The following is a 27,727-nucleotide window of genomic DNA, read 5'->3' as shown; positions in this document are numbered from 1 at the left end:
CATTTGCACGTAGTTCCTTCGAATTTATTAGATTTCAGTGAATTGAATCAACTCTAAAATATTCTAGACTACGAAGTGCAAAGTCTGGAATTAGGTACTTGGACTTACACTTTCTGTCATTTGTAAGATGAACAATCTTATTATTTTGATTGATTTTGAAACCATTTGATCTTCAATACTTTGCCTGAAATCCAGTAAATAACATATTATTCAAAATTATTAAAATAAAATGTGTTTATTTAAAATCCATTGACTCAGAGATCATCTTGTGACCCAGAGAACAGCTGAACAGATTTGAATGTTTTATACTTTCAAATACACACCTTTCATCTCGTTTTAACAAAACTTTATTTCCAAATAAAAAATAAAATTTTTCAAAAAACAATATTCGAAAAGAGAAACTGATCACTCATAGAAGAGTATGAATGTTCGATTAATCCGAGTTAAATGAAGCAAATTCCAAGACCCTGAAAGAAGGATTCATTGTTTTTTCTGAAAATGAATGTTTTTCACTCTACCATTATGAATCCTTTATGTTTCGATATGCGGGAACCATGTGAAGAACTGGAAATCTCGAATTGTTATTCTGGATAGAAGACGCTGTTTCGAGATTTGGGAAAAGAAACCTTAGAGTGTTCAGAGAACTGATTCGACTCTCAGAAACAATAGACGTTCCTTCTCTCTTTTTTCTCAAATTTATAGACTTACGCAGGAAGAGAATCCACCAAAATAATGAAAAGAAGCAAAAAGAAGAGAAGCAGAAAAATAGAAACCATCATTGTGATGAAAGTGATATCGAATGATTCGTTCCGTCTGTTTCTTTCCCATCATTTCCATATTTCTGCATCCATTTTTCTATTTTTTCTCATTCTCGCCCCCGTATACATTTCTTTCCTTTTTTTCAGTCTCAAAACTTGAATATTTTTATTTATATACCTAACCATCATTGATGTTTTAACGTCATTACGTTGAATCCCTTAGGGAACTATTTCGTGTCTTTTGATTCGTATAGCACGGACGAAAAACATAAACTAATTGGCACTCTCTGCTTCTTCTTTTCTGCTCAGACTCTGTGAGTTTTTGAGCTCAATGACACGAGAATAGATGCTCCATTTATAATAATGGACTCCTTTTTTTAATGTTCAATTGCTTGGAAACTGAGAATAAACATGACTCCACTTGTTCTCTTTTTTCAATTTCATTCTTCATAATCTCTCTTGGTCATTACTCATGCCTTCTTGTGATTCATTTTTTACTCATGCATTTCGAATGTTCATATTTTTCAGAAAAGAAAGAAGAAAACATCAGATTAAAATGGGAAATACACATCCGGGTGTCTCATCAACACCGTCAAAATCGTTCAAAGGAAAGCTGGGACGTCAAAGAAGATTGTCGGATCCGAGTCAAAATCAAAACGTCAAGGTATGAAGAAAATCTTTTTTCTTGAGTCAGTATGCTAAAACGTCTCTTTAAGAACTGCCATCTGGCACCAGGTTCTTCTGGAAATTCTCATTCTTGTACCACTCCTCCGACTATTCAAATTAATGGAAAAGAGAGTTTCGATGAGTACGAACATGGACAATTGAGAGCTAAAAGTGCGAGTACAGTGAGTTTTTCCTTCTTTCTTCTCAATTTATCGTCTACTTCTCAGGATTTTTCATCCCTTCGATCCACATCTCCTCCGTATCAGAAAAACCAGAAGAACAGTGCTTCCGAACGTCGAAAAATCTTCCTCTCCTCGTCCACAAATCAGGATTTCAGTGCAAGAAGTCTCGACGATTCGATGACAGCTAAAATGAGTTGTATGATTCGAACAAAGTCTCATTCTCCACTGAAACAAATGAGGACTTATTCGTTTCGATCGATTCCGAGTGAAGAGAATTTGATTGATAAAGAAGTGAGTGGATGATCGGGAATTCCGTGAAGCATTTCACGTATTTTCAGAGTTGTGAAGTCATCTCAGAATCCTGGAGAATCGTCGAATCTCGTTCCGCCTCTTCAATCCCAACTGCCTGTTTCGGTCTCTTTGTGTTTCGTCGTGTCCTCTCCAAGATCCCAATGCTCTGTCCATTATTCAGTCTCTCAGAATCTGATGATATTTTCAATCTTCCTGAAAGCCACCCAGTTCGCCGTCATGCTCGTCTCTTCACTAATATTCTCCATATTTCTGTGAAAAATGTGGATGAATTGGAAGCTCAAGTAGCGCCGACTGTATTCAAATATGGTGAACGACACTATCGACCTGATATTGTGAGTTTCCACTGGAAGATATCATTCTTCAATTCATCATTTCCAGACTCCTCACATGACCGAAGAAAATGTCCGCATATTTTGTGCTCAAATCGTCTGTACAGTTTTCGATTTTCTCCGTGAAACAGAAGCAACTCCGAAATGTGCAGAATCTTGGATAGAGCTAATGAGGTGATTACAAATATTCATCAGATAGGTAGATTAAAATATTGAGATTTCAGATATCTCGGCCAAAAACTGCTTGATGGATTCGACTTCGCAAAGCTAACAGCAGAACGTAAAATCTCAATTAATCGAAATGATCATCATCTCTTTCTTATGTTGTGAAACTTAAAGACCATTTGTGATGTTTTGTGATTTCAATTTTGTAATGAAAACTTGAATGAAAAGTCCGATATTTAAACAAATCTAACCATTTATAGGATGCTAAATATATAAATGGAAACAAAACGAAAAAAAAGAAGAGCTCGATATTGATATGCAATGGGAGGGGGTGAATGATGATGATAAAAAGTCAGTCAGTCTCCATCGGCAAAAAAGTTTCCAGAGAAATTCAAAGAAACGGGGAAGGAGAGGGGAACAAGGCTTACGGTAGGTTACGGTACTAACATCGGCAATGTTTAGGTGGGGGAAGAAACTACAAAGTTTAGAAACAAAAAAGGAAAGTGGGTTAAACCTCAATTATTCAAAAGAAAAAAGTCCTAAAAATATGTATATATATATATATTTATATAAAATGCCGTTCATATTCCGACGAAAGTACGGAAGACGCCTAAATTTACACAGCGACTAAACGTAACCAAAAAAACCATATGAGCAATAGCAATGTTACATGAGAAGGGAGTGAAAAAGATGTGTATTCCGAAAATAGAAGAACAAGAATGATTAGATGAGAATGAAGTGGATTATGCTGTATGTTTGAATAAGTGGTGCGATGGTTCAGAAGACTAGAAGAGGTCAAGCATGAATGAGAGCTTGACAACAACGTCTCTGAGGGAAACAGTATAATGAAGTGTTCTACAGTTTTAGAGGAGAATGTGAGAGAAAAAGGGAGTGATTTAGGTGGGAGGCAAGAGATTGCAAGACATTCAGCACAGATTACTAAATAACAGATGACGGAAACAAAAATATGTACACTTTCACGAGAAAATGTACCAGTGGATCAGGTTTGTTATGAGCTTTCAGTAATAACTTCTTTGCCTGTTCCTCGCACGAAAATTACTCGATTCAACTTATCAGTCATGACTTCCAAATAATGCACATAATCATCCAGAGCTTGTTCTGAAAGTTTAAAAAAACTTATAACTTTTAACGGAAGGGTTGTGACAAAAACTAACCGTCTTTGTGCACTGGTGGTTTGGGCAAGTTGAGAAGAATCAACTGAGAATTGGCGGAGTGCTGTAGCAGAAGTTCGTTTAGTCGGACTGCTGTATGCATCTTCGACACTTTCGACCTATCCAAAGCCTTCATCTTCTCTTTCTTGGTCTTTGTATCTTGGTTTGCTTGTTCATTATCAGCAGTGGGTGACTTCTTCTCCGATGTTTCTTCACTTCCTGTCGTTCCATCATCTGAATCTTTCGAGTTTTCTCTCTTTTCTGATGTAACAAGCGGAGATACTGCCCGTGAAGCATTTGAGGGTGGTAGCGATAAAGACATTCCTAAAAACAAGTATATTGATTAAAAAAAAGTGAATTCAAGAGTTAAATTACCTCCACCAGAAACTTTTTGTAGATCTCTCATCATCATCGTTCGCTCTTCCATCAACAAAGTTCGCTCGAACGCGTTCTTCGAAATTTCTGGATCAGCCAACTCGACAATCATTATCTTAGCGTCGATACGAAGTTGATAGACGTATTTTTGTAAATCTTCTTGCATTTTCACGTTGTTATCCGACTCTTGCGCAATACCAATAACTCGCAGTTTACATCCACGCCATACTTTGTGTTGCTTTAATAGGTACCCCATTAATAAGCAGAGACCACCGTCGTGAACAATCCAGTAAACGTCAATCATTCCACTCATTCGGAAAACGGCTGATGGAAAGTCGATGATTCCTTTGGCGACGACAATAGCCATGTCATTGATTGAAGCAGCATGAACTTTCTCTATGAATGTGTTGTATTCAGTCAGGTCTTCTTCTCGATCATGAACTGGCCAGGAAATGAGCATTGTGTTTGGTTTGAGTCCTCCAAGTCCGACAGATTGAACGAGTGTTGACATAGATCCCCGTACTTGATCTTCCGAATGAACAAGAGTTTTTGCAAACCCACGAAGACGAACTTGGTTCATATCGAAGTCCATGCGTGCTTTGACTTGTTCTCCTTTCTTCTTGTCATCAGGACTTGTGGGATCTCCCTAAAGATATGATTATAATGAGTCCAAAAGTGAAGTCGAGTGAGTAGACTAACCTTCAAGAATGCTGTGACGACAGTCAAACCTTTTCCAGCCTTCAATTGTGAAGCCAAATTGAGCAGATTCAGATAACGAACATCGATGATTTCTTTCGACCATTGCATTGAGAGGAGGAGAAGAAGTTGGGGTCTCCAGTTCTTTGGATGTGGTTCCTTGTCTTCAATCTTCATCAATGAATACTGCGCAGTTGTCAAAGCCAGTCCACGAATACCATCTCCCCATTCTTTCTTGGCTCCTTTCCATTCGACATACTTGTAAATGACAAGACAGAGAAGGCAAGCGACTATGGCATAATCCCAATGGGTGGAGAACATGATGAAGAAACATAGTACTGCACCAAGAAGTGATAAGAACCTGTAAATCAATTTTAAAAATTAAATAATTAATCTGATAAAAAACCACAACTTACCAATGGTAGTACTTGAATCTTGGTCTCCAGTTTGGTGCTCCAAGAAGTGAGTGGAGAGTGCAGATGATATTTACGAAGGCATAACACATCAGGAAGAAGAAATCGACAACTGCGGCAATTGTGTCCATACTTCCCATGAGAATGGCAATTTCAGCAATAATAGTGGTCAATATCAATCCAAGGAATGGTTCGTTGTTTGCAGTAACTTTTTTGAATGGAGACAACAGAGGAATGACTTCGTCTTTGGCAATAGCTTGAAGGAGACGTGGAGCAGAGCAGAGACATTGAAGAGCGGCACCGAATGTAGAAAGGAACGATCCGATGAGAAGAACCCAGGGGGAAGGCCAAGAAAGTAGGGCCACAACCATTTGCCCACCGACAGATTGCCCATTCCTGAAAGTAACTTTGTGCAGTTCGACTAGTTAAATAAACATTTTATGCTTTTAGTAAAATACGAAAAATCTTACTTGTCTCTGAGTACTGCTCCGTCAATAGCTCCTCCGAAAATGAATGCTAACGAGAAATAGATGAAGGAGGTTGTCAGATTTGCAGCAATAGTTCCAGCAGGAATCGAGGCTTGTGGATTCTTCAAATCTCCGCTCATATTCGCACCGGTAAATATACCAGTCACAGCAGGGAAATAAATAGCCAAGAGGACGAAGAAGGTGGTTCGAACGTCTTGATAGACATCAGTTTTTATGTCAGCTGGAGCACCTGGGTAAGCTTCTCCCTTATCAAGATAGTTAGGTCCAAGGTTCGCAAGCAACGTTTGTCCACCCATGAACCCAGGGAAGCCATTGATACACTGGAAACCCTTCTCGGTTTCTGTATTATTGCATCCTTTAAGACCGCATACTTTCTCGTAAAGGTAGGTGTTGCTGTAAAAAAGTGAACTGATATGTCGGAATATACTGAAAAACCCACTTTTTATCGCAATAATCGCAGATACTTGCAAGGTCGAATGAATCATTACTCAACGAACTGGATTGAAGAAGACGGTTGTTGAACATGCAAACACTGAAAAAGGGTAATTTGAACCTGGAGTGTGTAATGGGGCTATTCACGTTCGGAAAACAATATTTATCCGGGTTGTGAATACCCCCATAAGAATGCTTACTATTGTCCTGATTCAGGGGAGATTGTTTTCGTGACTCCTCCGGCATAACAAGCGAGAATCGACAAGATCACACAGATGAGAGAAACCTTGAATGAAATATATTGAAGTGAGGAAACATGAAGACAGAAAAACGAACAGGTGCAAGCATTTGTACAAACTTGACTCCCATGGCAACAATAGCGAATTCGATTAGGAGTAGAATTGTGGAGTAGAATCGCAGTGAGTTGGTCATGGTACCGAAGAGAGCTGAAATATTGGAAGCGTATTTCATAATTAAAAGCCCAGGCACTCACAAGTATCATGTTGCCCTTCAGGTCCTCCAAAAGTGAGCCAAGGGAAGATGTACAGTAACAGTATTTCAACTCCTCCGACTAAGTACATAGAAGTAGCAACAGTGTTAGCGAGATAGAAAAGAATTCCCACAGCAGATCCGAACTCGGGGCCTAAGTTTCGAGATATCATAAAGTAGGCTCCACCAGATTCAACGACTCCATTTGTTGCGACAGCAGATATCGAGATGCATGTAAGGAAGGTCTGAAACACATTTATTTTCAAAAAACAACTGTTTTGCACAAAAAGAAACTTACACAGAAGCAGCAGAGGAAGAGCAGAAGAAATGTTTGTCCGAGACCAGCGATACCGACAAGCCAGAATAAACGAATGAACATCGTTACTCCAAGAATATGCTGGATTGTTGGTAGATAGACACCAAGTAGCACTCCAAGATCAGCTTTAGCTCCATGACCTCCGTGAGATGAGCTTTGAGCTCGTTCGAGCGGCCCGGGAGTGATATGGGCTTTTAGATAACTTGAAAAGAATGGCATTGACGGCTCTTCAAAAAGAGCAAGGTTGTGGTTACCGCCGGCATCTTTGTTGGATCCCCAAGCATAGAGCTCTCCTGAAATTGAAAAATTGGGGCTAACGGTAAATTGAGTCTGTGTTTTTCGTCAGTTTGAAATATAAATTGTGTTTTCACGAATATCAGAAATTTTTGTAAGTAACCTACGATGACTGTCATCTCTAGTCATTGGTGGTGGAGCATCCGTCTCGACCGAGAGCAAGAACCTAGAAGACACTTTTGTGGGCGCCCGGACTATTCCAGACGTGCTTGGAGCCATATTTCCGGATGGCCCAACTTGATGATGAGTGGATAAAAGACTCGAGTGCTCATGAGATCCCCCTCCGTCATTATGCTCATCTCCGCCAATTACAAATTTGAAGGAGGGAGGCACGGGCGGACCAGTACCGTTGCTTGCGGTCATTTAATTTTTATTGAAACGTTAGAAGTATAGGATTTGTGTTTATATTTGAGCTCTGTTTGTTGATGAGCGGTTGTCGTTGTTGATGATTGAATCGGTGACAAACTGAATGTTTTGAAAAATGAAACGATGGCGGAAACTGTGAGAAGGATATATTCAAGACAAGCAAACCAAGAAAGATAAAGAAATTTAGTTTTTTCAAATTTGAAACGTTTTTCAAACTATGATTTCAAGTAAATAGGAAGTTTTAAATATAAAAATATAGCCAGTTTGTGACGCAAGACGCTCCGGCGACTTATTATTATCATCAAGGAATTTAGTATGGTTGGTTGGCAATTACCAATGATAAAATCAAAAATTTGCAAAATTGATAGTGTTGCCGCCGTCGCCGCGAAAATATTGCTCCCTCATGTGATTTATGAAGAGCAAAAGTTGAGTATGTGTGTGGGTGAAGTATTCCTATTTCTAAACGAGGAATTTTTTGTTTCATTTTTTCTTTTTGTTGGTATCATCACTCACAAGACAAATAATTGGGTGAAGAGCAGAGATAGAACCAATTGGAAAACATTGGCAAATAAAGGAAAGATTTTTGCAGAAAACAACTGTATATTTTATTACAAATGTGGTCTTATCCAGATTACAAAAAAAATTACGGTTCTAAACAATCTCGTCTCTAAATTGGGAGTATAGTTAACAGCATTTTCATAAAAGGCACTGAACTAGAAATTGCTTTACATTTCCGTCGCTATCTTTTGACCGTTTTTTGAAGTTTTATCAAAATCAGTAAAAATCAAAGAAAATCGAAAAATCGGAAGGAAAGAGTTCAATAGATTGGGATTCTCTATCTAAATCTAAATTTTTTGAAGAGTTTTTTGAAAAGAGCAATCAATGGAAAAATAGGCATTAATATACGTTTATATGTTATTGTCACAAGGTATACACAAAATATTAAAGCGCTGCAACTTCGAGAAGGAAGAAAAGTTAACATTTTTGAAGGAGTCATAAAAAGATTTGTTCGAAAAAGCATATGATGTTTTTCTCTCTTTTTTTTAATAGAATAGAGTTGGAGTTTCAGGGATAAATCAAAATAACAAGGAAAAAACTATATTTATTTAGAATTCTAAAATTCAACACGCCTGTGATTGTTGCGTGTTTACATACTTTGCGCGTCAAATTTAATGCATCTCGGTGACAGTAGTCTCTAATGAGAAAAAATTAAAATCGGAAGGCTAGGAAAGAGCTTGCTCTCTTGCATTTCGAAATTTCGAAAATTCATACAAAGAAAATTATGTACAACTTGCATGGAATCATTCAAATCTGTTGTGAGAATGGCGCGCAAAGACCTATGACACCCAGAATAGCTCTTTTTCACAGCGCCATCTGTCGGTTGAATAGCTCAAGGTCATTAAATCGGAAATGTGAATGCAGTTCTGTCAAGGATGAACGAAATGAAACAAAAAAGTGAGGAGAAATAGATGAATGGATAGTTTGAAAAAAAAGAGGAACGAAGCGAAAAGAAAGGACATGCAAATATGATCAAGTGAATCATCGCCACCTTTCTCTATCAGTTTCTGTGTTCCGCCCGTGTGTTTTTATGTGCTTTCAAGTGCTCTTTTAGAACATTTTAATGACGTTTATGTGCTAGAATGTCCAATTTCTAAAGACTATTACCTCAGATCATTCTTTTTGAAAGCGAAAAAAAAAACTCACTGTCTCCGACACTTGCTGTAGAGATGTTACGGTGGCGGTCTTCGAGTCCATTACCACTGAAATATTTAGGAATAAAAAATTATAAGATCAAAAAAATGAAAGTGTGAAAATCCTACGCTTGTTCGGGAGATATGATGATTTCTGGCTGCGCAGCCGCCGTTTTGTCGTCGTCCATCACTAAGTTGCGCCACCAAGATGAAGCTCTTCTGAAAAGAGAAAGATGCTGTTGAAGTCTGAAGATTGTCGTTGAAATCAAAGTATATGTATTCTGACATGATCAGTGATGCTACTTTTATCTGATCCTTGTGATCTTTTATCGATTATTGATGGTTTGGTCATCACTATCAATGGCAATTTTTGAAAATAATGAGAGGTCCTTGTTATCATTCAAGACAAAACCAGTTCTATTTTTAAAGGATCTGAACAGAAAAGGATAGAAAATAGATGAAGAAATTAACGAAGAGAGGGCATGTGGTGTTGATTTTAGTTTATTGTTTTTCAAAGTTTATTACTCTTTTGATATCTTATCAATGTCAGAAATCAAGTAACAAATTCTCGGAAATGAGAATCAAGTGATCAGAAAAGGATAGACAACTGAATCATTGCTTGATACTTCCCTTTCTTTCGAGAATTAAAGAATTGGAAAATTAAAAGGAGAGTCAAGTAATTACAGTAGTCGATTGTTTGAAGCTAAAACATTGCTCAAAAATAAATGTATAATTTGGAATATTTTCAACTAATATCCTAGTCATCTTAAAGTTGATAATAGAATAAGAAGTCAGGTAATGTGTTGAACACCATAACTAGTATTTTCTTCAAAAAGAATAAGGATGTTAACGAAAATGTTAATTATTATCTCGATTTGAATCTATCCAAATTATTAATTGAGATTCAGAACGCAGAAAGCTAGACAGCTATTTCAGGAATGTAATCTCGTAATAATAGATACTCAATTAGAACGGAAGTACTCAATCCGCAATACGAAATATATGATTAGTGAGACGCAGAAGGAATTCTGTGAGGTGGTCACAATTCAGAAGATGATACGCCTCCTCTCCAAAAGAAACAATGATACTGAGACATACAAAGATATTTGATATTCCACAAATCTTTATCATCTCCATCTCTCTATCTTCTTCGTCAACCTCTACTCTCTTTCCCTTTTTATCAATTTTCTCAACACGATCCGATTTCGGAAATTTACCTAATGTGTCTGTTCAACTTACGCATGTGAAAGTGACATGAGTCATTTTGAACATGATAATAACAGATATTTGTTTTCCACTTTTTTCCGCATTTTCCTAGTGTTTTACATAATCTTTTTACTGTTGGATTCTTTGAATACAGTGTTTTCAAATTTACATAATCCTCTGAACATTGCTCATTCTGACGCTAGAATTCCAGAGAAAAGCTCATCCAGAGGTTATAGAAAAACCCGAATCTTATGACTATCTATCTGAAATGTTTCTCACATGACTTACTTTTTTAAGAACATACAAAAATGTAATTGTTAATAATACAGGGTACAAATGCACTTTCAATAGTAAACGAGTATAGTGATGATGATGAAATGAAAAGGGAAAATTGGATGGACACTGGTCAAAAAACCACGATTTGTGGGTACTCAAGAAGGAAAAGACATCTTGAGATATCTGATATCAATCTGACCTTCTCTCTCATATCATTTATCTATCAGAGCTTTTTGTTTATTTTTTGAGAGACTCGACATTTCTTCGTTCATTTGTTAATTTAACAAGTGTCTGGGAGAGGGGTTTGAACTCAAAAAATGACCAGTTGAGATTACTGTATCTATGAAACAGTTCTTATTCAAACCAACCTGAGTATTCCTAATCGAAAAAGTTGTAGAATAAATATATGTATTTTATGATTTGTTCTAGTTGAAATAATCATTTAGCATAAGGAATATCTACTTGAAATGAGAAGAAAAACGGCTTTCTGGTCGTCGTTTCTTTTCAGATAAATAAATAATAATAAGTAACCAGACAACTCGTTGAGAGACAGAGAAGAGACTCAGAAATACAAAGAAACATGTTCCCTCTTGGCTTATTCATCATACTGTACGGTGCTCTGTGCTTATTCAATTTACAACTGAAAACACAATGAACGGGTATGACGTCATCAATAATAGAGGAATGATAAATCGACAAAATATCAATGAGAAAACACGTCATTAGGTTTTTGGATTCTGATTTTTATTATGATTGAGTTTTCTAGCGTACATTGAACTCTAATTATTCAGAGCATTCTTGGAATTCTATAAGAGTGAACCTCCCAATTTTCCAGAATCTACATTTCATCAACTAACCTCTCAGCTTTAGGAGTATCGGGAGTCTCGAAAATAACGACAGAAGCCTTCTTCGTCGGAGGCATCGCGTTCTTTACCACTTCAACCGAACTGACACGTCTTCCAAATCTATAAAAATGTTGTTGATTTTTGTAGAGTTTGTAACTGATATATGTGTAAAATCATTCTTTTTCTCTACTTCCCTGTTCTTGTCTTTTCTTAATCATTGCTATTTTTCTCTCTTTTTTCTGACCGAAAGGTTGAAAATTGGGGGGAGAGGAAACCTGTTTCTAATCATGGGAAAAGAAAACTTTTTGTTCGTTAACTACATTTTTTGATATACGGATTTTTTGGAACGTGATTTATGACTTCGCAGCTTTAGATGATCCCTAAAAGTGTGGAATACGTAAAACTATTTTCGGATTCTTGGCTACCGTAGTTCGCTGAAAACCATTTTTCTTCGTCTTTCGAGATATCTCACTTGACGAACTTGTACCAGAATTAGTTTCAAGTTATCCAAAAACTTCAACTTTTAAAACTTTTTCTAACCTCAAACCATCAATCTGTTTACCAAAACTATCTATTATCTCTCCCCTTTCTATTTGCTCTCGAGCAATGTTTTTTTGAGTAAAAATAAAAGTTAACTGTATTTTCTCTAGTATTTACCCAGGCGGAACATCCACTTTATTTCTGATTGCACTAGCTGGTTGTTGTGGATTTCCAGCTGTTGGTGCTCCTCCTGATGGTGGAGTTCCAGTATTATCCTGTGAACTGTCGTCCCCCATTGAAGACTTTCAAATTTGAGATGTCTCTGAAAATAGTTAATTGAAACTATAAGAGCAAATATTATTAAAAGAGTGGATGTCTGAAGTAGTGGAAAAAAAGCTTGTTAGATGGGAAACATAAAGAGAAAAACAGAGAAACAAGGAAGAAAAAAGAGAAAAAAGAAAAAAAAAAGATCTGGTTAATGAAAACTCATTTTCTCTATGAATGGAATCGCGAGAAACGAGGCACTGAAATATTTCGAGCCTTTCTTTCAGAATTTCGAACTTCAATAAGAAGAGGAAAACGATAGAATAACAAAGGTATAAAACATGTAAAACGTGTAAAATAACAGAATAATTTGGATTGTTGAATAACTTCGCAAAGTGGTTTAACTCGGATAGTTTTTGGTGGTTCTGAGTGTGTATAAATACATCTTCAATCAGATACTCGACGGAAATTTCAATAAATTTGAATAATCCTTCCATTTTTCCACTAGTTTTGTTTCAGTTTTCAGTTTTCCGATACATGGACACTGGAATTCAAACTCCGCCCATTTTTCGTTGCGTGTGGAATACGATAGGTATTTTGCAACAGTTTTGAAGCAGAATAGATGATAAGGATGTTGTGGTTTACGGAGAAAATGACGGATTCAGCGTGTCCAGATCCCGAGAATTTCCAAGAAACTACAAATTTCTCACTCAAACAATACCAACACGTTTTCTGATTAAAAAAAACCAATACTGTAGACAAAACAGTATACTTCAATGTCTTCTGAGCTACACTCTCTTTTGTGTAGAGCAATTCTAGGGGTCGACTTTGAACCCAAATTATAAAAAAAAGTACATCAAGACAAACACGTTTCCGTAAGGTCCTAGCCGCATGTTTTTCTTTCTGAAACTCAAAAAAATGTAACCTCACTTCGGTTTTGATTTCTTTTTATTTGTCCTCCTAAACAATAAACCTACATTTGAATGCAGACAAGAAAATGGGAAACGTTGAAAAGACATTGGTTGAAAAACAATACTAAAAAAGAGTAAAAATATAAGAAAGACAAGAAAAAATGAGAACTAATAAATGGAGAAACATACCCGATTTGAGAAATGAATAGAGGAAAAAGTCTAATTGAAAGATTTACTCATTAGTTCTTTAGTGGATTCATTTGTTGAAACTTCATCTTCTCCTGGCTCTGGTTGTGTTCCTTTTCTCGGAGATCTTTGAAGAAAGTCAATATGCATCAGAGAGGATGACTTGTATTCCTTCCGTTGAATCTTCTTTTGAACATATATCACTCCTTTGATATACATCAGCTTCCCAATCTTAAAAAGAGACAAGCTTTCAGAGATTCGAAATTTGAGACTTGGTAGTTTTGTGTAGTGTGTGATGTTAGATGTTATTTGAAAATAAAAGTGATACTTGATTCGAAAACCGGTTTCTCCTAATTTAATGGTAACCAGACGTTTCGAATCTCTTGACTGACCGCCATTAACTTTGCAACTAAACCCTAATTGGGAAAATGAATGTATTTCAGTGTGCACATTGAACTTTTTCTAGAACATTCCCTCGTGTCTATTGGTTCTCTGTTATTGTTTCAACTTGTAAAGCACTCTCGTTACCTCACAGAACAATTCGAAGAACTCTGCGAATGTGATAACTGAGAAACCAATCCACAATCCAATGTTACCTCCGAAGTCTGAGAATAGATTGACGAGCTGAAAAGGAAATGATCTTTGACAAATCAATCGTATGAAGTTTGAACTTTTGATCAAAACTGTCAAAAGTGTAGCAACTAATCCGATTATCCTTTCTTTTAAAATTCCACGAAACATGAATTTTAAAGATAAAACTAACAGTGTAACCGGCAGTCTCTTTCAGTGATTCAAAATTCAATTGTTCGTAATAAATTTCAATGTACGCAGTGTTCTGACGATAGTATTCTGTGCATGCTTCGGTGTCATTGAAGATGTCAGACACGGCTGGACAATCGGTTCCTAAAATAACGAATCATAGTGACCCGGTGATTTGAGAAATGTTTCCTACCGATTTTAAAATTAATACTAGGCCATGCAGAAGCAGAATAAGCGGTTTCGAACACCTTCTCATGGCATGGTTGTCGACATTCACACTGTTCGTGTAGATGATGATATCCTCCAGAATCACTTGTCAGATTCGATAGACATTGACCTATAGAATGAATTAATGAAATTCATAAAAGCAGAATTTAACTCACGATCCGTCCTTGACTTGGCATTACAATGTCGGTGTTCTTCGGTAGGCAGTGGGAACCTCGGGTCTCCACACCCACATATTTCTAACACTTTCAATTGGAAACAATTCCTGTGACAACCCTGAAACTTTCTGTTTCTAAGTGTGTTCTAGAAAACAATTGACTCACTTCTGGAGAATAATGCTCGTTGTAAATATAAGGAACTGGTCGGAAAGTGTCACTACAATTACCCCATGGAGCACTGAGACGATGCAGTTCTTTCTGAAAAATATTGAAAGTCACCTACACTTTCTTCCGCAAAAATACCGTTTTTAATCCAAAAGAAGAGATGAATCCAGTGGGAGCACTGTATCCAAAAGTGTCGGGGAACGGTTCTTGATCTTGTTCATGAACAACTAATCGGACACCAGCTGCTTCTGTTGTGGGCATGTAATCACTTTGGTGAACATTCAATAGGAGACGAAGACCTGAAGACAGCTACTTTTGAGTTGAATTCGAAGAGTCTCAAAACTTACCGTACATAGGACCAGCTCGACTGTTTTTAAGTTCAACTGAATCATTGAAATTGAAGGTATAACAGTTACCGTATTCAGGATCTATGTGTAGTTTGAAATCACTGGAATTTTCAAGTTTATAATTTTAAAAGTCTTGAACTGTCTCACCGTTCCATGCTACAATCTTTTGAGTTGAATGAACATCGAAGCACAAACTCATTGAGTGTATACGATAAATTCCTTCTGGTATCTCTCGGAAGTGCTGCTACCAAAAATATCAAGTTCTCTTTCGTCTGGGTTGTGATTGCTCCCGCGTCTTTCAGATCCTAAATTAATATGGACTCCTGATAGAAATTGTGGTTTGATGCTTACACTCAATCCGAATGCTTCTTCTGTTTCTGTTATTTCTGTTGTTGGGGGATCTGTGACGGAGTAAACAGTGTAGTTATTTGGGTTCCACCATCGAATTTCATCCTGAACAAAGTTTTCCGTATTACCAAGAAATTTAATAAAAAACTTACTTTTGGATGAACCATACAATGATGAGATATTGATTGACACAGACAAGGCAAAGAATTTTGGTTTTTGGCGACTTGTTTGGAAACGTTTGGACCATCTGGATCCGGGCAAGTATTCGAGATAGAGCAGTCAGAGCATTTCTAAACTTTTAGAATCAAGAAAAGAAATGGAATTTGAACGAACCTTGACAGTCCAGACAGAAGTCGGATAGCATGGCCAAATCAATCCACGTGTCACATCTTCAAAACACATACAAATAGACGCGTTGACCTGGAGAAACAGTTAGATAAATTAAGCATTAATGTAAATTTCTCACTTCCAAAGGATTTCTGTTTGGAACACATTGCTCCATATTCATACAAGTACATCTCACGAAAACTGGTTGATACTCAGCACCTTCTAGATCTTCATCATCTATCGGGAAAACTAATTCTTCACGATACCGGGCACGCTTTCTGAAATTTCGGTGTGAAGTTGAAAAGTTTAAATTCAAAAAACTTACTTTCTGACACTAATTGCTTCTAGAATATCCCCTCCAGGCTTCATACTGTCACTCATCATTCGGGCATTTATCACTCGTTCCCAATAGTCGAATCCTTCTTTAATCTCATCATATTGAATCAATTCACTGTATTTGAATGCATTCAGATTGCATACAGTGGCTGCTGGGAATGCGGCTGTAATAATTCTAATGACCTGACATTTTTGTTTAAAAATGAATACCTGCTTCAAACTGCAGCTGCATTTCAATAATTGTTCGATACTGTAAGTATTCTGACATTGTCCAATATGTTTGTAGTAAGAATGCCATTAACATGCACATGAAAAGGGCAGCCCATACATATCGTCCGAAGAATGAGGATGTTCTTGAATAGAATTGATTCGAACTATTGATTTGAGAATTTCACTTACGCAACATATGGAATTCCATGAGAAGATGTTCTTGCACAGAAATCAAACCAAAGAGATTTGATAGTTGTTGCATGGTAATCTATCTTTTGAGATCTTAACGACTTCCTTGATGATGTCCGTCTTTCAGAATATAGTGTAGATGCATGCAGCTGTAAATGTTTGATTTGAGAAACTGATCCGATATAAAACTAACTTTTGATCTATCATCTTCTTCCTCGAAATGTGGATGAACACCCCCACTATACGGAGCAGGTCTTATGTATGGGCTCGACCTGCTCTCCATTGATTCTGGTTCATGGACGAGCCTCTGAAAATATAAATATGGATTTTGCAAGAAATTGCTGCAAAAAAGAGATAGGCTCCAAAATTCTCTAAGAGGGAATATTGGTGTTGTCTACCACTTGGACCTCGATGGGGTCGCTTCTCCATAGCTTATCTAAATGTGAATCTTTTGTTCAAATCGACTCTCTTTTATCTTTTATTCCTCTTATTTAGTAGTTTGACATTCTTTTGAAGAGGGAGGGAACATGGTTCATTAAGGGGAAAATAAGAGAGAGGAAACATATTGACATGAGTTACATCTGAAGATCAGATCTCATCAAAGTCATGATTTTAACAAGAGATATTTCATTTTCAGACTGTTTGACTTTTGTGGGAGTTAAGTTTTGAAGCTACTGATTCTAAAGTTATCATGAGAATTCTCCGAAGTTACGGACCTCTGAAACCGAAGGAAGATAAAGGACGATCTACTTGTAAGAATCCCGAAAAGTGTCAACTCAATGCGAAATAAGAAACAAAATGTGTCGATGTCTTCTGAAAAGAAAACGGAGAATACTTTTCCGGAGGGAGCAACCGGAGGACAATTGTCTCTCTTGGGATCATTGCATGTCGCATTACTCTTCATTCTTTTTTGGTCTTGCCGCGATTTCTTCTTTGGTTTTTAGCAAAGAAAACGGGGGGCTTACACGAATCCTCGATTAGGATTTTTGACGATTTCCCTGTTGGGTCATCTGTTTTCGAATTGTTTTATTTTTAGGTTAGGTGTTTGAGGGGTCAAACTATTTTGTGCATGATTTCAGATATATTCCTAATACGACATCAAGTTCACAAAATCTAAAATTGTGAATCATTTTAGCTTGAACCCATTTCATAGTTTTTCAATAGAATTCACAATATTCATAAAAATAGTTACCTGACACAAGTCATTTTCCACGTCAGCAAACGTGACACTTTTCCGAATTTTCAGCCGAATAGCATCTTTTCGTCGTGGCAATGTATACTTTGGAATCATAAAGTGCACAGACTAACGGATCCAAAAATTTTGGAAAAAGAGAAAGAGATATAGTGGGTGGAAGAGAGGAGTCATCTATCTTTTCTGCCTGCTCTGTTGAGCCCATCCGCAATTAGATGTATATTGTTGACGCCTTCTGGACGTCTTCTGACTACGGATTCAACAGAAATATTGCAGTCGGATCAAAAAGAGCAAGTTTCTGTTGCGTCCGGAGAACAGGAAACGTTCGTAAAGTATTTTAGTTCGTTTTTCCGTGTTTTTTTTGGTGTTCTAAGTGAACAGCTAAATTTAAAAACTTGAAAGTTCCTACCTCATCTATCCCGTTCTCATCTTCATTTTCAATGAGTCTGTAACAGCACGGACGCTGACAAAAATGAGCTCTATGCTTCAGTATAGGAGATATCATAATACTAGAAGCTGGAAAATGAAGTTGACTTTTGAGGGATTCGGGGAGCCCAGATTCCCATTAAACTCATCAAAATCCAATAAAATCTCGATGATTTTTATTATTTTCGGAAATTACTCATTTCCACTCACCCTGCTCTCTGCTGTCGCCGATACCAAACGTTCTGGTGACTCTTTAGTCTGAAATTCATGATTTCTGTTTTCTTTTTTCTCTATGAAAACATCTTTCAAAATAGAACTCACCATTTTTGATGCTCCACTGGTACTTCTACTTCCACTACTCCTCGCACTCATCTGAGAAGTAAGAAAATGTTATTTATTGAAGAGAGAAAAAGTTGCAGGAGTAGGCAGAAAAATGGGAGAAACATTCATTCTTTCGAAACGTCAGTGGTCATTCTATTGTGTTTCGAAGGTAGCAGAGAGAGTGATTTCCGGTGTAAAGGTGAAGAAAGTTTTGGAAAGGAAGGGTTGGATGAAGAAGAAGAAGGTATTTTTGAATGATCTGAAGGAAGTTTGTGAACACGGAAAATCTATCTCTTGTTAAAAAGCTGACGTTTCATCGGGAAAAATTGAAAATCATCGTGCTTCAATTTTACAGATATAGGTTCCGTGTGGGAGCTTCTACTCAACCCTCTTCATTCACTTTCAGGGCCTCGGGTAATCTCAGAAAATGCTACATTAACAATGTTTTGATTTCACGCAGGCTACTCCCAAAGACCCCAAATCCAAGAAAACCCGAATCTTCAAAACAACAACTCAAAACAATTCGAAGTTCTTGACCAGACAAAAAAAATAAAAAGGAACGAATGTAAAGTGCTCGGAACTTTTGGAAGGTGACAATTTTGGCACGGACCTTCACTTCAATGACTTCGCAACGACCCTTCCAAAAAAAGAGCAATTTAATCCTTCTCTCTTATTCTCTATTTCTTCACACAACCAGCCGTTTTCTCGTTCAGGCTATTCCATTCTCTCGTGAATAGATCATGATGCGGGTGGACACTACGACCATTTCCAGGCCGGATTTTGTCTTTCCGAAGAGAAAGAGTAAGAGAGACGAGAGCTAAATGCCGGAAAGCAATTGAAATGACTAAAAAAAGTTGGGTGGCATAAAGAGAAAAAAGGTCACTCGAGAAAGTGAGAATTACCTGCTTTACGTTTCAGAACACATCGGATAAAGGTTTTTGATGAAAACATTTGGAAGTAATCTGGAAATATATAACACAGAATTCGATTGACTTTTTTACAAATCCTTATTTCAAAAAGGTCGATCCGTGCTTTCTTACAGATTTAATTAGAAATCATTCAGCTTGAGTCATTCACAACTGTTTTCTACTGTGACTTTTCAGTGATCTTTGAGTGAAAGTTCCCTACAATTCATCATGAAAATAATGATATTCTGATGTCAAAACCTATGGAAAACTCCGGGCGCAAATAGGTATGCAAATGACACATTCAACTCGATCGAGCGAAAAAATCATTCTTTTATTTTTCAATTGTTCAACCCCCCAGAGACGAAATAAAGACTGTTTTCTCCTATTCTTACTTGCTATAAATGTTATTCAATGTGATTCAATCAAATCGATTCTGAATATATTTCAAAATGACAGTTTCCTACGCTTTATCTGTATCTTCTGCTCGTTATTCAGCCTTTTTGAGATTACTTCGAAAATGGAAAGGATCAGTTGTGAAGGCTGTTTGGGCGGAGCTTCTTGTTTGGATCTGTTTATATGCTACGATTTCTATTATTATTTTCTGGATCATTCCCACGCAATATAGAACGTTTGTTTCAAATATTGTTGAATTCGGTTGACTGTATTTTCTAGGGCTCTGAACAAAGAGGCTGCTCGCTTGGACAATTTACTTGGAATACTGGACATCAAGTTCATGCTCGGTTTCTTTGTAACAATAGTTGTCGATCGATGGAAAACTATTTTACAGAACATTAGTTTTATTGAAACGTAAAACTATCTCCAATATTTTTTATATTATAATTTTCAAATTCAGAGTTGCTCTGTCAGTGAGCACAATTATTAGAGGAACAGATGACAATTCTCGTTTAGCCAGAAGATCGATTATTCGGTATTTGGTCTTATCGCAGGTTTAACTGTACAAGAAAACGTGATTGGTATTGAAATAAACTTTCAGGCAATGGTGTATCGAGACATTTCAATGAGAGTCCGTCGACGTTTTCCCACAATGAAAAGTTTAATGGAGGCAGGTAAGCATTCGACAATATCTCACATGAAGGCCAAATGAAAAGTTCAGGATTTATATTTGAAAACGAGCTTCATGAATTGGAACAGACTGAAACAGGATACAACAAATATTGGGTTCCAGTCAACTGGTGCAACTCGATTGTATGGAGAATGCAGGAGGTTTTTTAGTTTTTCGGTAGAAATAAATGAATCTGTCTTTTTCAGCAAAAGTATATTGAGGCTCCAGTGTCAACTAATAATGTTTTGAATGTGAGTAGTTGCCCATTTCTTTTTGACACCCAAAATTGTTTCAGAACATTCGAGATTTCCGAACTCAACTCGAAAACTTGTGTAAATTTGATTGGGTGCCAATCCCCATAGCCTATCCACAGGTAACCAAAAACAATGTATTCTATAAATAGATTCTCTGAAACTATCCAGATTGTATTCCTCGCCGTTCGAATTCACTTCTTTTTCACATTGTTCACGAGACAATATATTCCATTGGAAACTGACGAATTCCTGGTTTGACCAAAATACTTTTGAATGGAAATGAAATTTTTATTTTTAGTGGTACAGATGTATTCCATTGATTCCTGCGACGTCGTTCTTTCTTTATTTGGGATGGATGAAAGTGGCAGAAGCACTTTTGAATCCATTCGGAGAGGATGACGATGATTTTGAGGGGAATTGGGTTATTGATAAGAATATTAAGGTGAGTACTGTGGAAGTTTTCATTAAAATTCATTATTTCTTTAGACAGGGATGCAAATAGTCGACGATAGTCACGGAGAATGTCCAATTCTCAACATCGATCAGTTTTCTGATCCTAAATTTGGTCCGATGTACCCTAGTATTCTCGTAGAACATCCTCATGTTTATCAAGGATCAGCAGCCGATGTTGTGTAAGAATTTTGATAGTTTTGATCTGAAAACTTCAATCTTTTTTCCAGTATTCCGGAATCAGAAAAGTCAAAAATGGTTCACGTGGATAGCAAGACGAGTGTCGCATCTGGAGAATCGAAAGAGAGACAATCGTCGATTCGAAGAAGATTCCGAAGATTGAGTAGTCGATTGAACCTTAGGTCAGATTTTGATGTTATTGTTTCCAATTTTTTTCCAATTCTTAATTTTCAATATGTTTCAGAAGAAGTGAATCTCAGCCACCACACTCAAAAGGTCAGACTATAAAATCGCCTGGTGCCGAGAGTACTCATAGTGCTTTTAGTAGTGAGTCATTATTTTAATATCTATTTTTCTATCAGCCCATTTCAGATTTACAATTCGTAACTGAAGAAAACGAGGATCCAAGATTCGAATTGAGAATTGACATGGACGAGAATAGTGATAAAAAAGATAAAAAAGATAATAAACTGCCATAAATTGCCAAGCTTGTATTTTTTTGACTCAATGAATATTTTTCCACTTTTTCGAATTTTTTTTAAAATACGAATTGTGGGATCAACTAAATCAGCATGATCTCAGAAATAGCATTTTTCTGAATTTTTGATTTTTGATTTTGCTTCTTTTTATCCTTGTTTCGGCGACTTTCGTAATCCAAGTTCAGGTGAATATTGACTAATACAGATAAATGAGTTTCCTCCCCAGCAAATTGGAATTTGGCCTTCTGACGGAGGTGAGATAATATAATTTTCTTCGTGGATTATATAAATCTTATATCGTTAACATTCAGTTTTTCCTTGAGAAAATCTGTTGTTACACTTTGGAAATGTGTATTGGGAATCACTTTCTCTAGTAAATAGAACAATAAAGGATATTTCACTACCGTATCCGCTCAGATTTAGAACAAAAATAGAAATTTATATTAAAATACTTTTATTGGAATTCCCTAAAACAAACTCCAGTGTTTCCGTTCTCCATAAAACTGAAGATCGCTTTCAGACCAAACCCACCGAAATTCAAATAAATATTTCCCAGTTCCAAAATACTTCATCTCTTCTGAATTCATTTCCTTCTTTTCTTTTTCATAAATTCCACTCATCAATCATATTTTCATTTGCGTCATATAGACACAAAACCCTATAATTTCCCTATGAATTCAAAGAAATAAGTGTTTTCTCGGTAAATTTCACATCTGCAAACTACCAATTTTTCCGTTCGTTACCACGCCAATGCACTCCAAAATTCTTTCCGATTCGAATGAAATAGTCCGCCTCTTTGAGCACGTCAGTCCCTCTTTTCATTTCTGGCATTTCCGTTTTCCATTGTTTCCATTATTTAAAATGTCAAATTCTTTTGTAGGTTTCCTCTTTTTGTTTTTCGGAACAAAAAAAAACTCAAATTTTTTGAACAATAAAAGTAGTATCTAAGTCCATGTTTTTTGAATATCTAATTTTCCAGCATGACGTTCTCTGAGAATTACTGAAATAAAGTTTTAGAATTCACACGTATTCTCCGCCCACAATACGTGTATTGTTATCCAGATTATAATACTTTTTTCTACGTCAAATCCTTCTTCTTTTTCAGGAAGGAAATAATAAGGATAAGAGTTTTTCTGAATAATTCATAAGCCTTGATGTAGGTGAGCTGGATAAAAATGATGTATTTTAAGAAACAAAGATCGACTTGTTATAGCTCATATTTAAACTATCGTGCAGAATGATTAATGCGGATTTTTGAATTTTTGTTCGTCACTAAACACGCACCAACCAAAAAATGAACGCCTTTAAAAACGTAAAATCTTAGAAGACCCTGATGGAAAAGCAGTGTTAGTCAGCTTTTTTAGCATGCTGAATTCTAAAGTTTTAATTGAAAAAACTTTCCAGTTTAGTCGTTGGCATTTCCTGTATTATATAGGCTATATATTCAACATTTAGATAATTCATTTTTAACTTGAATGACATCAATCACTCAGAATTTAAAACAATGAGACGTTTCGAAATTACACGCTTCACCAACTTTCTTGCTATATTATTTTAACTCCGCCCCTTGGTTTCGATGAGTTTTCTTTTTCTTTCTTAGTAACGTCTTCGTCATTCTTTTCTGAAATATCAACCAGATCATTGTCTGTTTTTTTTCAGTTTTTATTCAAAGTTGGTCCAACTGAAAATGATGTTCTATGTGCTCCCATTGGCTCTTTTGCTCGGATCGTTCTCAGTCGACGCCTTCCGTGGATTGCCAAGTCTTCCGGGATATTTGACAGCCTTTGGTGCTGATGTTTCATCGGAAGACCAAGGAAATGGAAGATTCTACAGTCGTGGATTGAGAGTCAAGACCTATCCAAGAGTTTACGGAGGACTCGAAAATCTTGCCGAACCGAAAGATGTGGGAGTAGTTTTTTGTGTCAGTTGATTTCTATTTGAAACCGTTTCCAGAAAGATCCAGTACTTGCCCAAATCCGGCAAACAGTTCAAATGGATATCCAAAAGATTAGTGATGAAGTCGGATTGGTCTCTAGAAAAATCTCTGCCATTTACAATAATCAGAAACTGAGCAACGAGGAAAGAAACAACCAAATCCAACTGCTGACCGAGAAACATCCAAAGGTAATCTCTTTCCCAGATGATTCTAATTCATTCAATTCCACTTTTCTTATCTACGTGACTTTCAGATTGTGCCAGCAGTTCTCAACTTGATCGGAAAACTTCACAAAATCAACTCCTCCGATCGTTACAATAGATTTTGAATTTGAAACCGATAATTTTGAATCAGAAATGAATCTGTATCCTGTTATTTCATGTGCATTGAATTAGATCAGAGAGTCGAATCGGAAAGATTTTCAAGTAATCATTTGAGTTCAACGCCTCCGAAGTCAGAATGATTGGAAATCACGTCATGAGACTTGTTTATTTGATTACATGGTTTCCCTTCCATCTTATCAGTTTCTGTCAATCAGAGATAACAAAAATGGAAAGAAGCACCGAGAGTGCTTACTTTTTTTCTTTGAAACCAGCAAATATATTGAGAGAGCCATTGGAAAGAGAGAATCAAAATAAATACAATTTATTAATCGACGTGTCATGTCTCTATAAAACATACAATTAGTTCTTTTTTTTAAGAAAAGAGGGTCTTTTGATATCAAAGAATTAATTAGTTATTATGGTGATGCTTCTTGTGGTGTCTCTCGTTTCCGTATGGTTCATTTCTCTGTCCGTAGGCATTGTAGTTCTCATTGATTCTTGGTGGATCGTTGTATGAGATTCCACTTCCGATTCCTCCATGTTTTGGCGCAGCTCCATGTCCAATATTTCTTCCAAATCGTTTTCCATGGTGGAATCTGTGTCCATGTCCGTGTCCATGTCTTGGTCCTTCATTATCTCTTCCAACAAATGGATAGAAGGTTTGGAATGCTTTCTGAACTTCACGGTTCTCTTCCTTGATCAAAGCGTCGAGTTTGTCATTGGCTCCAGTCCATGTGTTAGACTGGTCATCAAGAATGTCATCAGCCTTGTCGATGAGCTCACCGAGACGTTCGTAGTTCTCCTTACGCTCCTGCTTCTTCTTGTCACAATCTAATTTCTTCGCGTCCAAGAATTTTTGCATCTCATCCTCAACATCATATTGATCAGCCCACTCCTTCAACTTCTGATTCTTCTCAGCCTTGGTCAATTCTGGATTGAATTTGATTCCGAAGAAAGCAGTCTTGGCGTCTTGAGTCATGTCTTTCAAGAATTCTGGCTCGCGTTTCTTGAAGTCATGTTTCTTCCATGGCTTCACGTCTTTCTTGTCACTCTGAAAATTAGAAAATGATTCGTTTGGATGAAATCAGCAACGAGCAACTTACAATAGCGACATCTTCGGAACTGTCTCTCTCACTGTCTTGATCTGCTCCGTGAACAAGAACAAGGCCGACGGCGAGCAATGAGAATACGAGGAAGAAGGTTTTCATCCTGAAAAGTTATACAAATTGAATTTAAAATTATAAAAAGGGATTCAATTTTGGAAAAGTTTAAAATAGATAGTTATGATTCCTATCAGAACAATAAAAACGTCAACATCTCGATGAAAGATTAGAAAAGATTTTAAAAGCCAAGTGGAAAAAGAAGAAGTGTGTATCTTGTCCAACATTGATACTCCCTTTTATATATTTGACGAGTAATCACGAGCCTCTCTCCATTTTTTATCATCAACTTTTCATTATCTTTCTCTTTCTCTATTTCTCTTTTAAAACACAAACATCGACTTCATTAGGTGATAGACAGTAGGAGAGATACAGTTATGATGGTAAAGAAATTAGAGATTTAGAGATAAAAGGTGACGCACCGGAAGGCGAAGAAAACCGAAATGCTATTGATAGAGATGTTCGGTAACTTGGTTATTTCTGTTGGAAAGTGACAAGCAAACATAAAATACTTGGTGGTTGGAGGATCCTGGATACAAAAAGATAGCAAATATAAATAGAACTGGTGGTGGTCAGATTCCTAGTAAGTTGACCAAAAAGTAACAGAAAACAAACTGGAAATTGTGTTCCAAAAAAGAAAAAAGAGATTCAACACGAGTGCTTTCAGAATATCCAATTTAGTTTCTGAATTTACGCTCTATTGTACTTGAACCAACAAGAAGTCCTTCGCGTATTCAAGAGTTTTGATTCAATTTGAGAAAAAATATTGAACATTCAGTAGGCGTGAATGACAACGAATTCGTAGGTTTCAGAGAAGAGTTCGAGAGATTAGTATGCTTGAGAAGGTATGAATTTTGAGATTATTACGTACGGAAACATTATCTCGGATGGAAAGTTTTCAGTTACGGAACATCCCAGTAGCAAAACAATACTGATGCGTTTAGTTTCTTGAAGAGACATCGATTTTTTCTTTTTGTATTTTCACCAACTTTCAATTTTTGGGTTCATGTGTCCTTTTCTCCTAAATGTTTGATCGGAACAACTGAGATCTCAATGATATATTTATAATCAATGACGTGCGTTTCAAGTCTTTCATCCAGAAGAAACAAGGCCTATAAAGCGGATCGGATAATACAAAAGCGGCCACTTTTTGTTTTGTTTTCCCTCGAATTGTCTTTTCCCCACCATGAAATCTTTCTCCATTTTATTTCTTCTAGTTTCTATTCCACATATCATCTGCCAACAACCACTTCCACTGTCACAATCTCCCAGTTATTATGGAGAATTTCATGGATCCAACCTTGGTTATCCCCCTGTTCCCAATCTGCTCCCTCAGTTCCAAGCAATGAATCTTTACGGAGCAACAACTGAACCAAGAAGAGCAATTCCAAAACAAGCAGATGGGACGGACTGTCCAATGCCACCAGAATGTGGATGTCTTTGTGGAAGAAGTGGTGGAAGAAAGAAGAGAGAAGCTGTCGAATTCTGGAAAAATACAGAAGAACCTGAATCTGAGATCAGATGTACTTCTGGGAAGTTGAGAAGAGTTGTGGAATTGGTGAGGATAAACATGATAATTGGAATGAAAAAGATATGATTTCAGGCGATTTCGAATGCAGATCAAGCAGGAATACAGTTTGATCTTGGAGTGAACACTCTTCAAAATTATGTTCTTTTCTGTCAAGCTGAGGTATGAAAGAGTATTTCAATGAATCAGATTCTCATATGTTAATTTTCAGAAATTCAAAAATCTTCAATTCTCCACAGACTCCACAAAGTACTGTCACGTATCACGTGGACCTGTCAACTGTCTCATCATTCAACATTGAGAAACAACTTTGAACTCTGCATTCTAGACAAAAGTTCATCACCATTAATTTGGTATTGAAAGCGATGTTTTATCATTTTATCAATTTTTATCATTAACCTGAATAATTTATTTTTGAATAAGTGTAAATAAATCAAAAACGAGTAAAACTTTTGAAAGTGATGTTTTGAGCACTGGTGTGGTAAAAAGCGAGGAGAGACACTTCACCATTTTTATGAAGGGAACAACAAATAGATACCCTAGGAAGAGATAGTTTGTGTAAGATCAATGAGGTTGCTGGGAGTGCAGATTTTTATGAAATTGGTATCTTGCGAATATTCTTGACATACAAAACTTGAAAAAGAGAAAGCTGGGAATTCAGAGAACCTAATTTTTTTTGAACCAAATGCTTTGAGTTCATGAAATCTTAAAATCTTGAAGTTTCAAAACAACATCACCTCGTATTCGTTCATTTTACAGTTGACGTCACTTCCTTCATAACAAACTTTACGTCATTCTTTAAATAACTAAATGAAAATGGTTGCACATACCGGTGTCTGAAAACTAATAGCCTAACGACCATAAACAAGAGAGGACATAACACAAAATTCCGACGATATCTTCTGAAAATTATCTGGAATCTCAAGGGGACCACACCTAGACAATTGATGAAGATGAACTCTTTTATACCAACGCTTGTCGCCATTTCTCGTTTCGTTGTTTTTTTCATAAATCGTACAACTTTTTATAATTTCATTCGTTGTGTTTTCCGACGAAGTAACCTTTTCGCAAAGCGAAAGACAATAAAAAAGTGGAATTCCTAAACGATGTACGATTATCATGCTCTCAGCC

The 27,727-nt window shown here is 36.6% G+C and overlaps 8 protein-coding genes across 8 annotated transcripts; 4 read left to right on the top strand and 4 right to left on the bottom strand.

Moving 5' to 3' along the window:
• Positions 1–1,314: 1,314 nt before the first annotated feature.
• On the top strand, positions 1,315–2,577 carry GCK72_013889 (uncharacterized protein; the record flags this gene model as incomplete). Its single annotated transcript, XM_053730046.1, has 6 exons — positions 1,315–1,422; positions 1,475–1,606; positions 1,652–1,897; positions 1,945–2,250; positions 2,297–2,421; positions 2,472–2,577. 6 exons carry the CDS (start codon positions 1,315–1,317, stop codon positions 2,575–2,577), a joined length of 1,023 nt encoding a protein of 340 aa, XP_053584818.1.
• Positions 2,578–3,421: 844 nt separating this feature from the next.
• GCK72_013888 (uncharacterized protein) lies at positions 3,422–7,450 on the bottom strand (the record flags this gene model as incomplete). The annotated part of the gene is made up of 12 exons (XM_053730045.1): positions 3,422–3,531; positions 3,588–3,908; positions 3,960–4,605; positions 4,659–5,016; positions 5,072–5,464; positions 5,539–5,949; positions 5,996–6,088; positions 6,189–6,274; positions 6,325–6,434; positions 6,482–6,722; positions 6,776–7,086; positions 7,195–7,450. The coding sequence occupies 12 exons, from the start codon at positions 7,448–7,450 to the stop codon at positions 3,422–3,424; spliced, it is 3,336 nt and encodes a 1,111-aa protein (XP_053584817.1).
• A 1,631-nt stretch (positions 7,451–9,081) lies between these two features.
• GCK72_013887 (uncharacterized protein) lies at positions 9,082–12,247 on the bottom strand (the record flags this gene model as incomplete). The annotated part of the gene is made up of 5 exons (XM_053730044.1): positions 9,082–9,104; positions 9,158–9,213; positions 9,274–9,363; positions 11,484–11,591; positions 12,129–12,247. 5 exons carry the CDS (start codon positions 12,245–12,247, stop codon positions 9,082–9,084), a joined length of 396 nt encoding a protein of 131 aa, XP_053584816.1.
• Positions 12,248–13,345: 1,098 nt separating this feature from the next.
• GCK72_013886 (uncharacterized protein) lies at positions 13,346–18,366 on the bottom strand (the record flags this gene model as incomplete). The annotated part of the gene is made up of 19 exons (XM_003107904.2): positions 13,346–13,543; positions 13,841–13,936; positions 14,076–14,215; positions 14,265–14,408; positions 14,455–14,572; positions 14,620–14,712; positions 14,758–14,918; positions 14,967–15,067; positions 15,114–15,271; positions 15,318–15,419; positions 15,467–15,604; positions 15,648–15,734; positions 15,781–15,919; positions 15,967–16,141; positions 16,188–16,330; positions 16,377–16,525; positions 16,570–16,683; positions 18,205–18,252; positions 18,316–18,366. 19 exons carry the CDS (start codon positions 18,364–18,366, stop codon positions 13,346–13,348), a joined length of 2,355 nt encoding a protein of 784 aa, XP_003107952.2.
• A 1,306-nt stretch (positions 18,367–19,672) lies between these two features.
• Positions 19,673–21,649, top strand: GCK72_013885 (uncharacterized protein; the record flags this gene model as incomplete). The annotated part of the gene is made up of 13 exons (XM_003107710.2): positions 19,673–19,851; positions 19,896–20,030; positions 20,077–20,170; positions 20,218–20,290; positions 20,338–20,447; positions 20,493–20,537; positions 20,582–20,659; positions 20,709–20,792; positions 20,839–20,982; positions 21,027–21,172; positions 21,221–21,352; positions 21,415–21,497; positions 21,543–21,649. The coding sequence occupies 13 exons, from the start codon at positions 19,673–19,675 to the stop codon at positions 21,647–21,649; spliced, it is 1,410 nt and encodes a 469-aa protein (XP_003107758.2).
• Positions 21,650–23,336: 1,687 nt separating this feature from the next.
• GCK72_013884 (uncharacterized protein) lies at positions 23,337–23,913 on the top strand (the record flags this gene model as incomplete). The annotated part of the gene is made up of 3 exons (XM_003108000.2): positions 23,337–23,552; positions 23,603–23,773; positions 23,839–23,913. The coding sequence occupies 3 exons, from the start codon at positions 23,337–23,339 to the stop codon at positions 23,911–23,913; spliced, it is 462 nt and encodes a 153-aa protein (XP_003108048.2).
• A 404-nt stretch (positions 23,914–24,317) lies between these two features.
• Positions 24,318–25,116, bottom strand: GCK72_013883 (uncharacterized protein; the record flags this gene model as incomplete). The annotated part of the gene is made up of 2 exons (XM_003107802.2): positions 24,318–24,959; positions 25,012–25,116. 2 exons carry the CDS (start codon positions 25,114–25,116, stop codon positions 24,318–24,320), a joined length of 747 nt encoding a protein of 248 aa, XP_003107850.2.
• Positions 25,117–26,254: 1,138 nt separating this feature from the next.
• GCK72_013882 (uncharacterized protein) lies at positions 26,255–26,897 on the top strand (the record flags this gene model as incomplete). The annotated part of the gene is made up of 3 exons (XM_003088429.2): positions 26,255–26,626; positions 26,672–26,758; positions 26,808–26,897. The coding sequence occupies 3 exons, from the start codon at positions 26,255–26,257 to the stop codon at positions 26,895–26,897; spliced, it is 549 nt and encodes a 182-aa protein (XP_003088477.2).
• Between the last annotated feature and the right edge of the window lie 830 nt (positions 26,898–27,727).

This window comes from Caenorhabditis remanei, chromosome IV (assembly GCF_010183535.1).
Source record: "Caenorhabditis remanei strain PX506 chromosome IV, whole genome shotgun sequence".
Taxonomy (NCBI): Eukaryota; Metazoa; Nematoda; class Chromadorea; order Rhabditida; family Rhabditidae; genus Caenorhabditis; species Caenorhabditis remanei.
The sequence above is the reverse complement of the archived record's forward strand: the minus strand, read 5'-3'. Positions and strand labels throughout refer to the sequence as shown.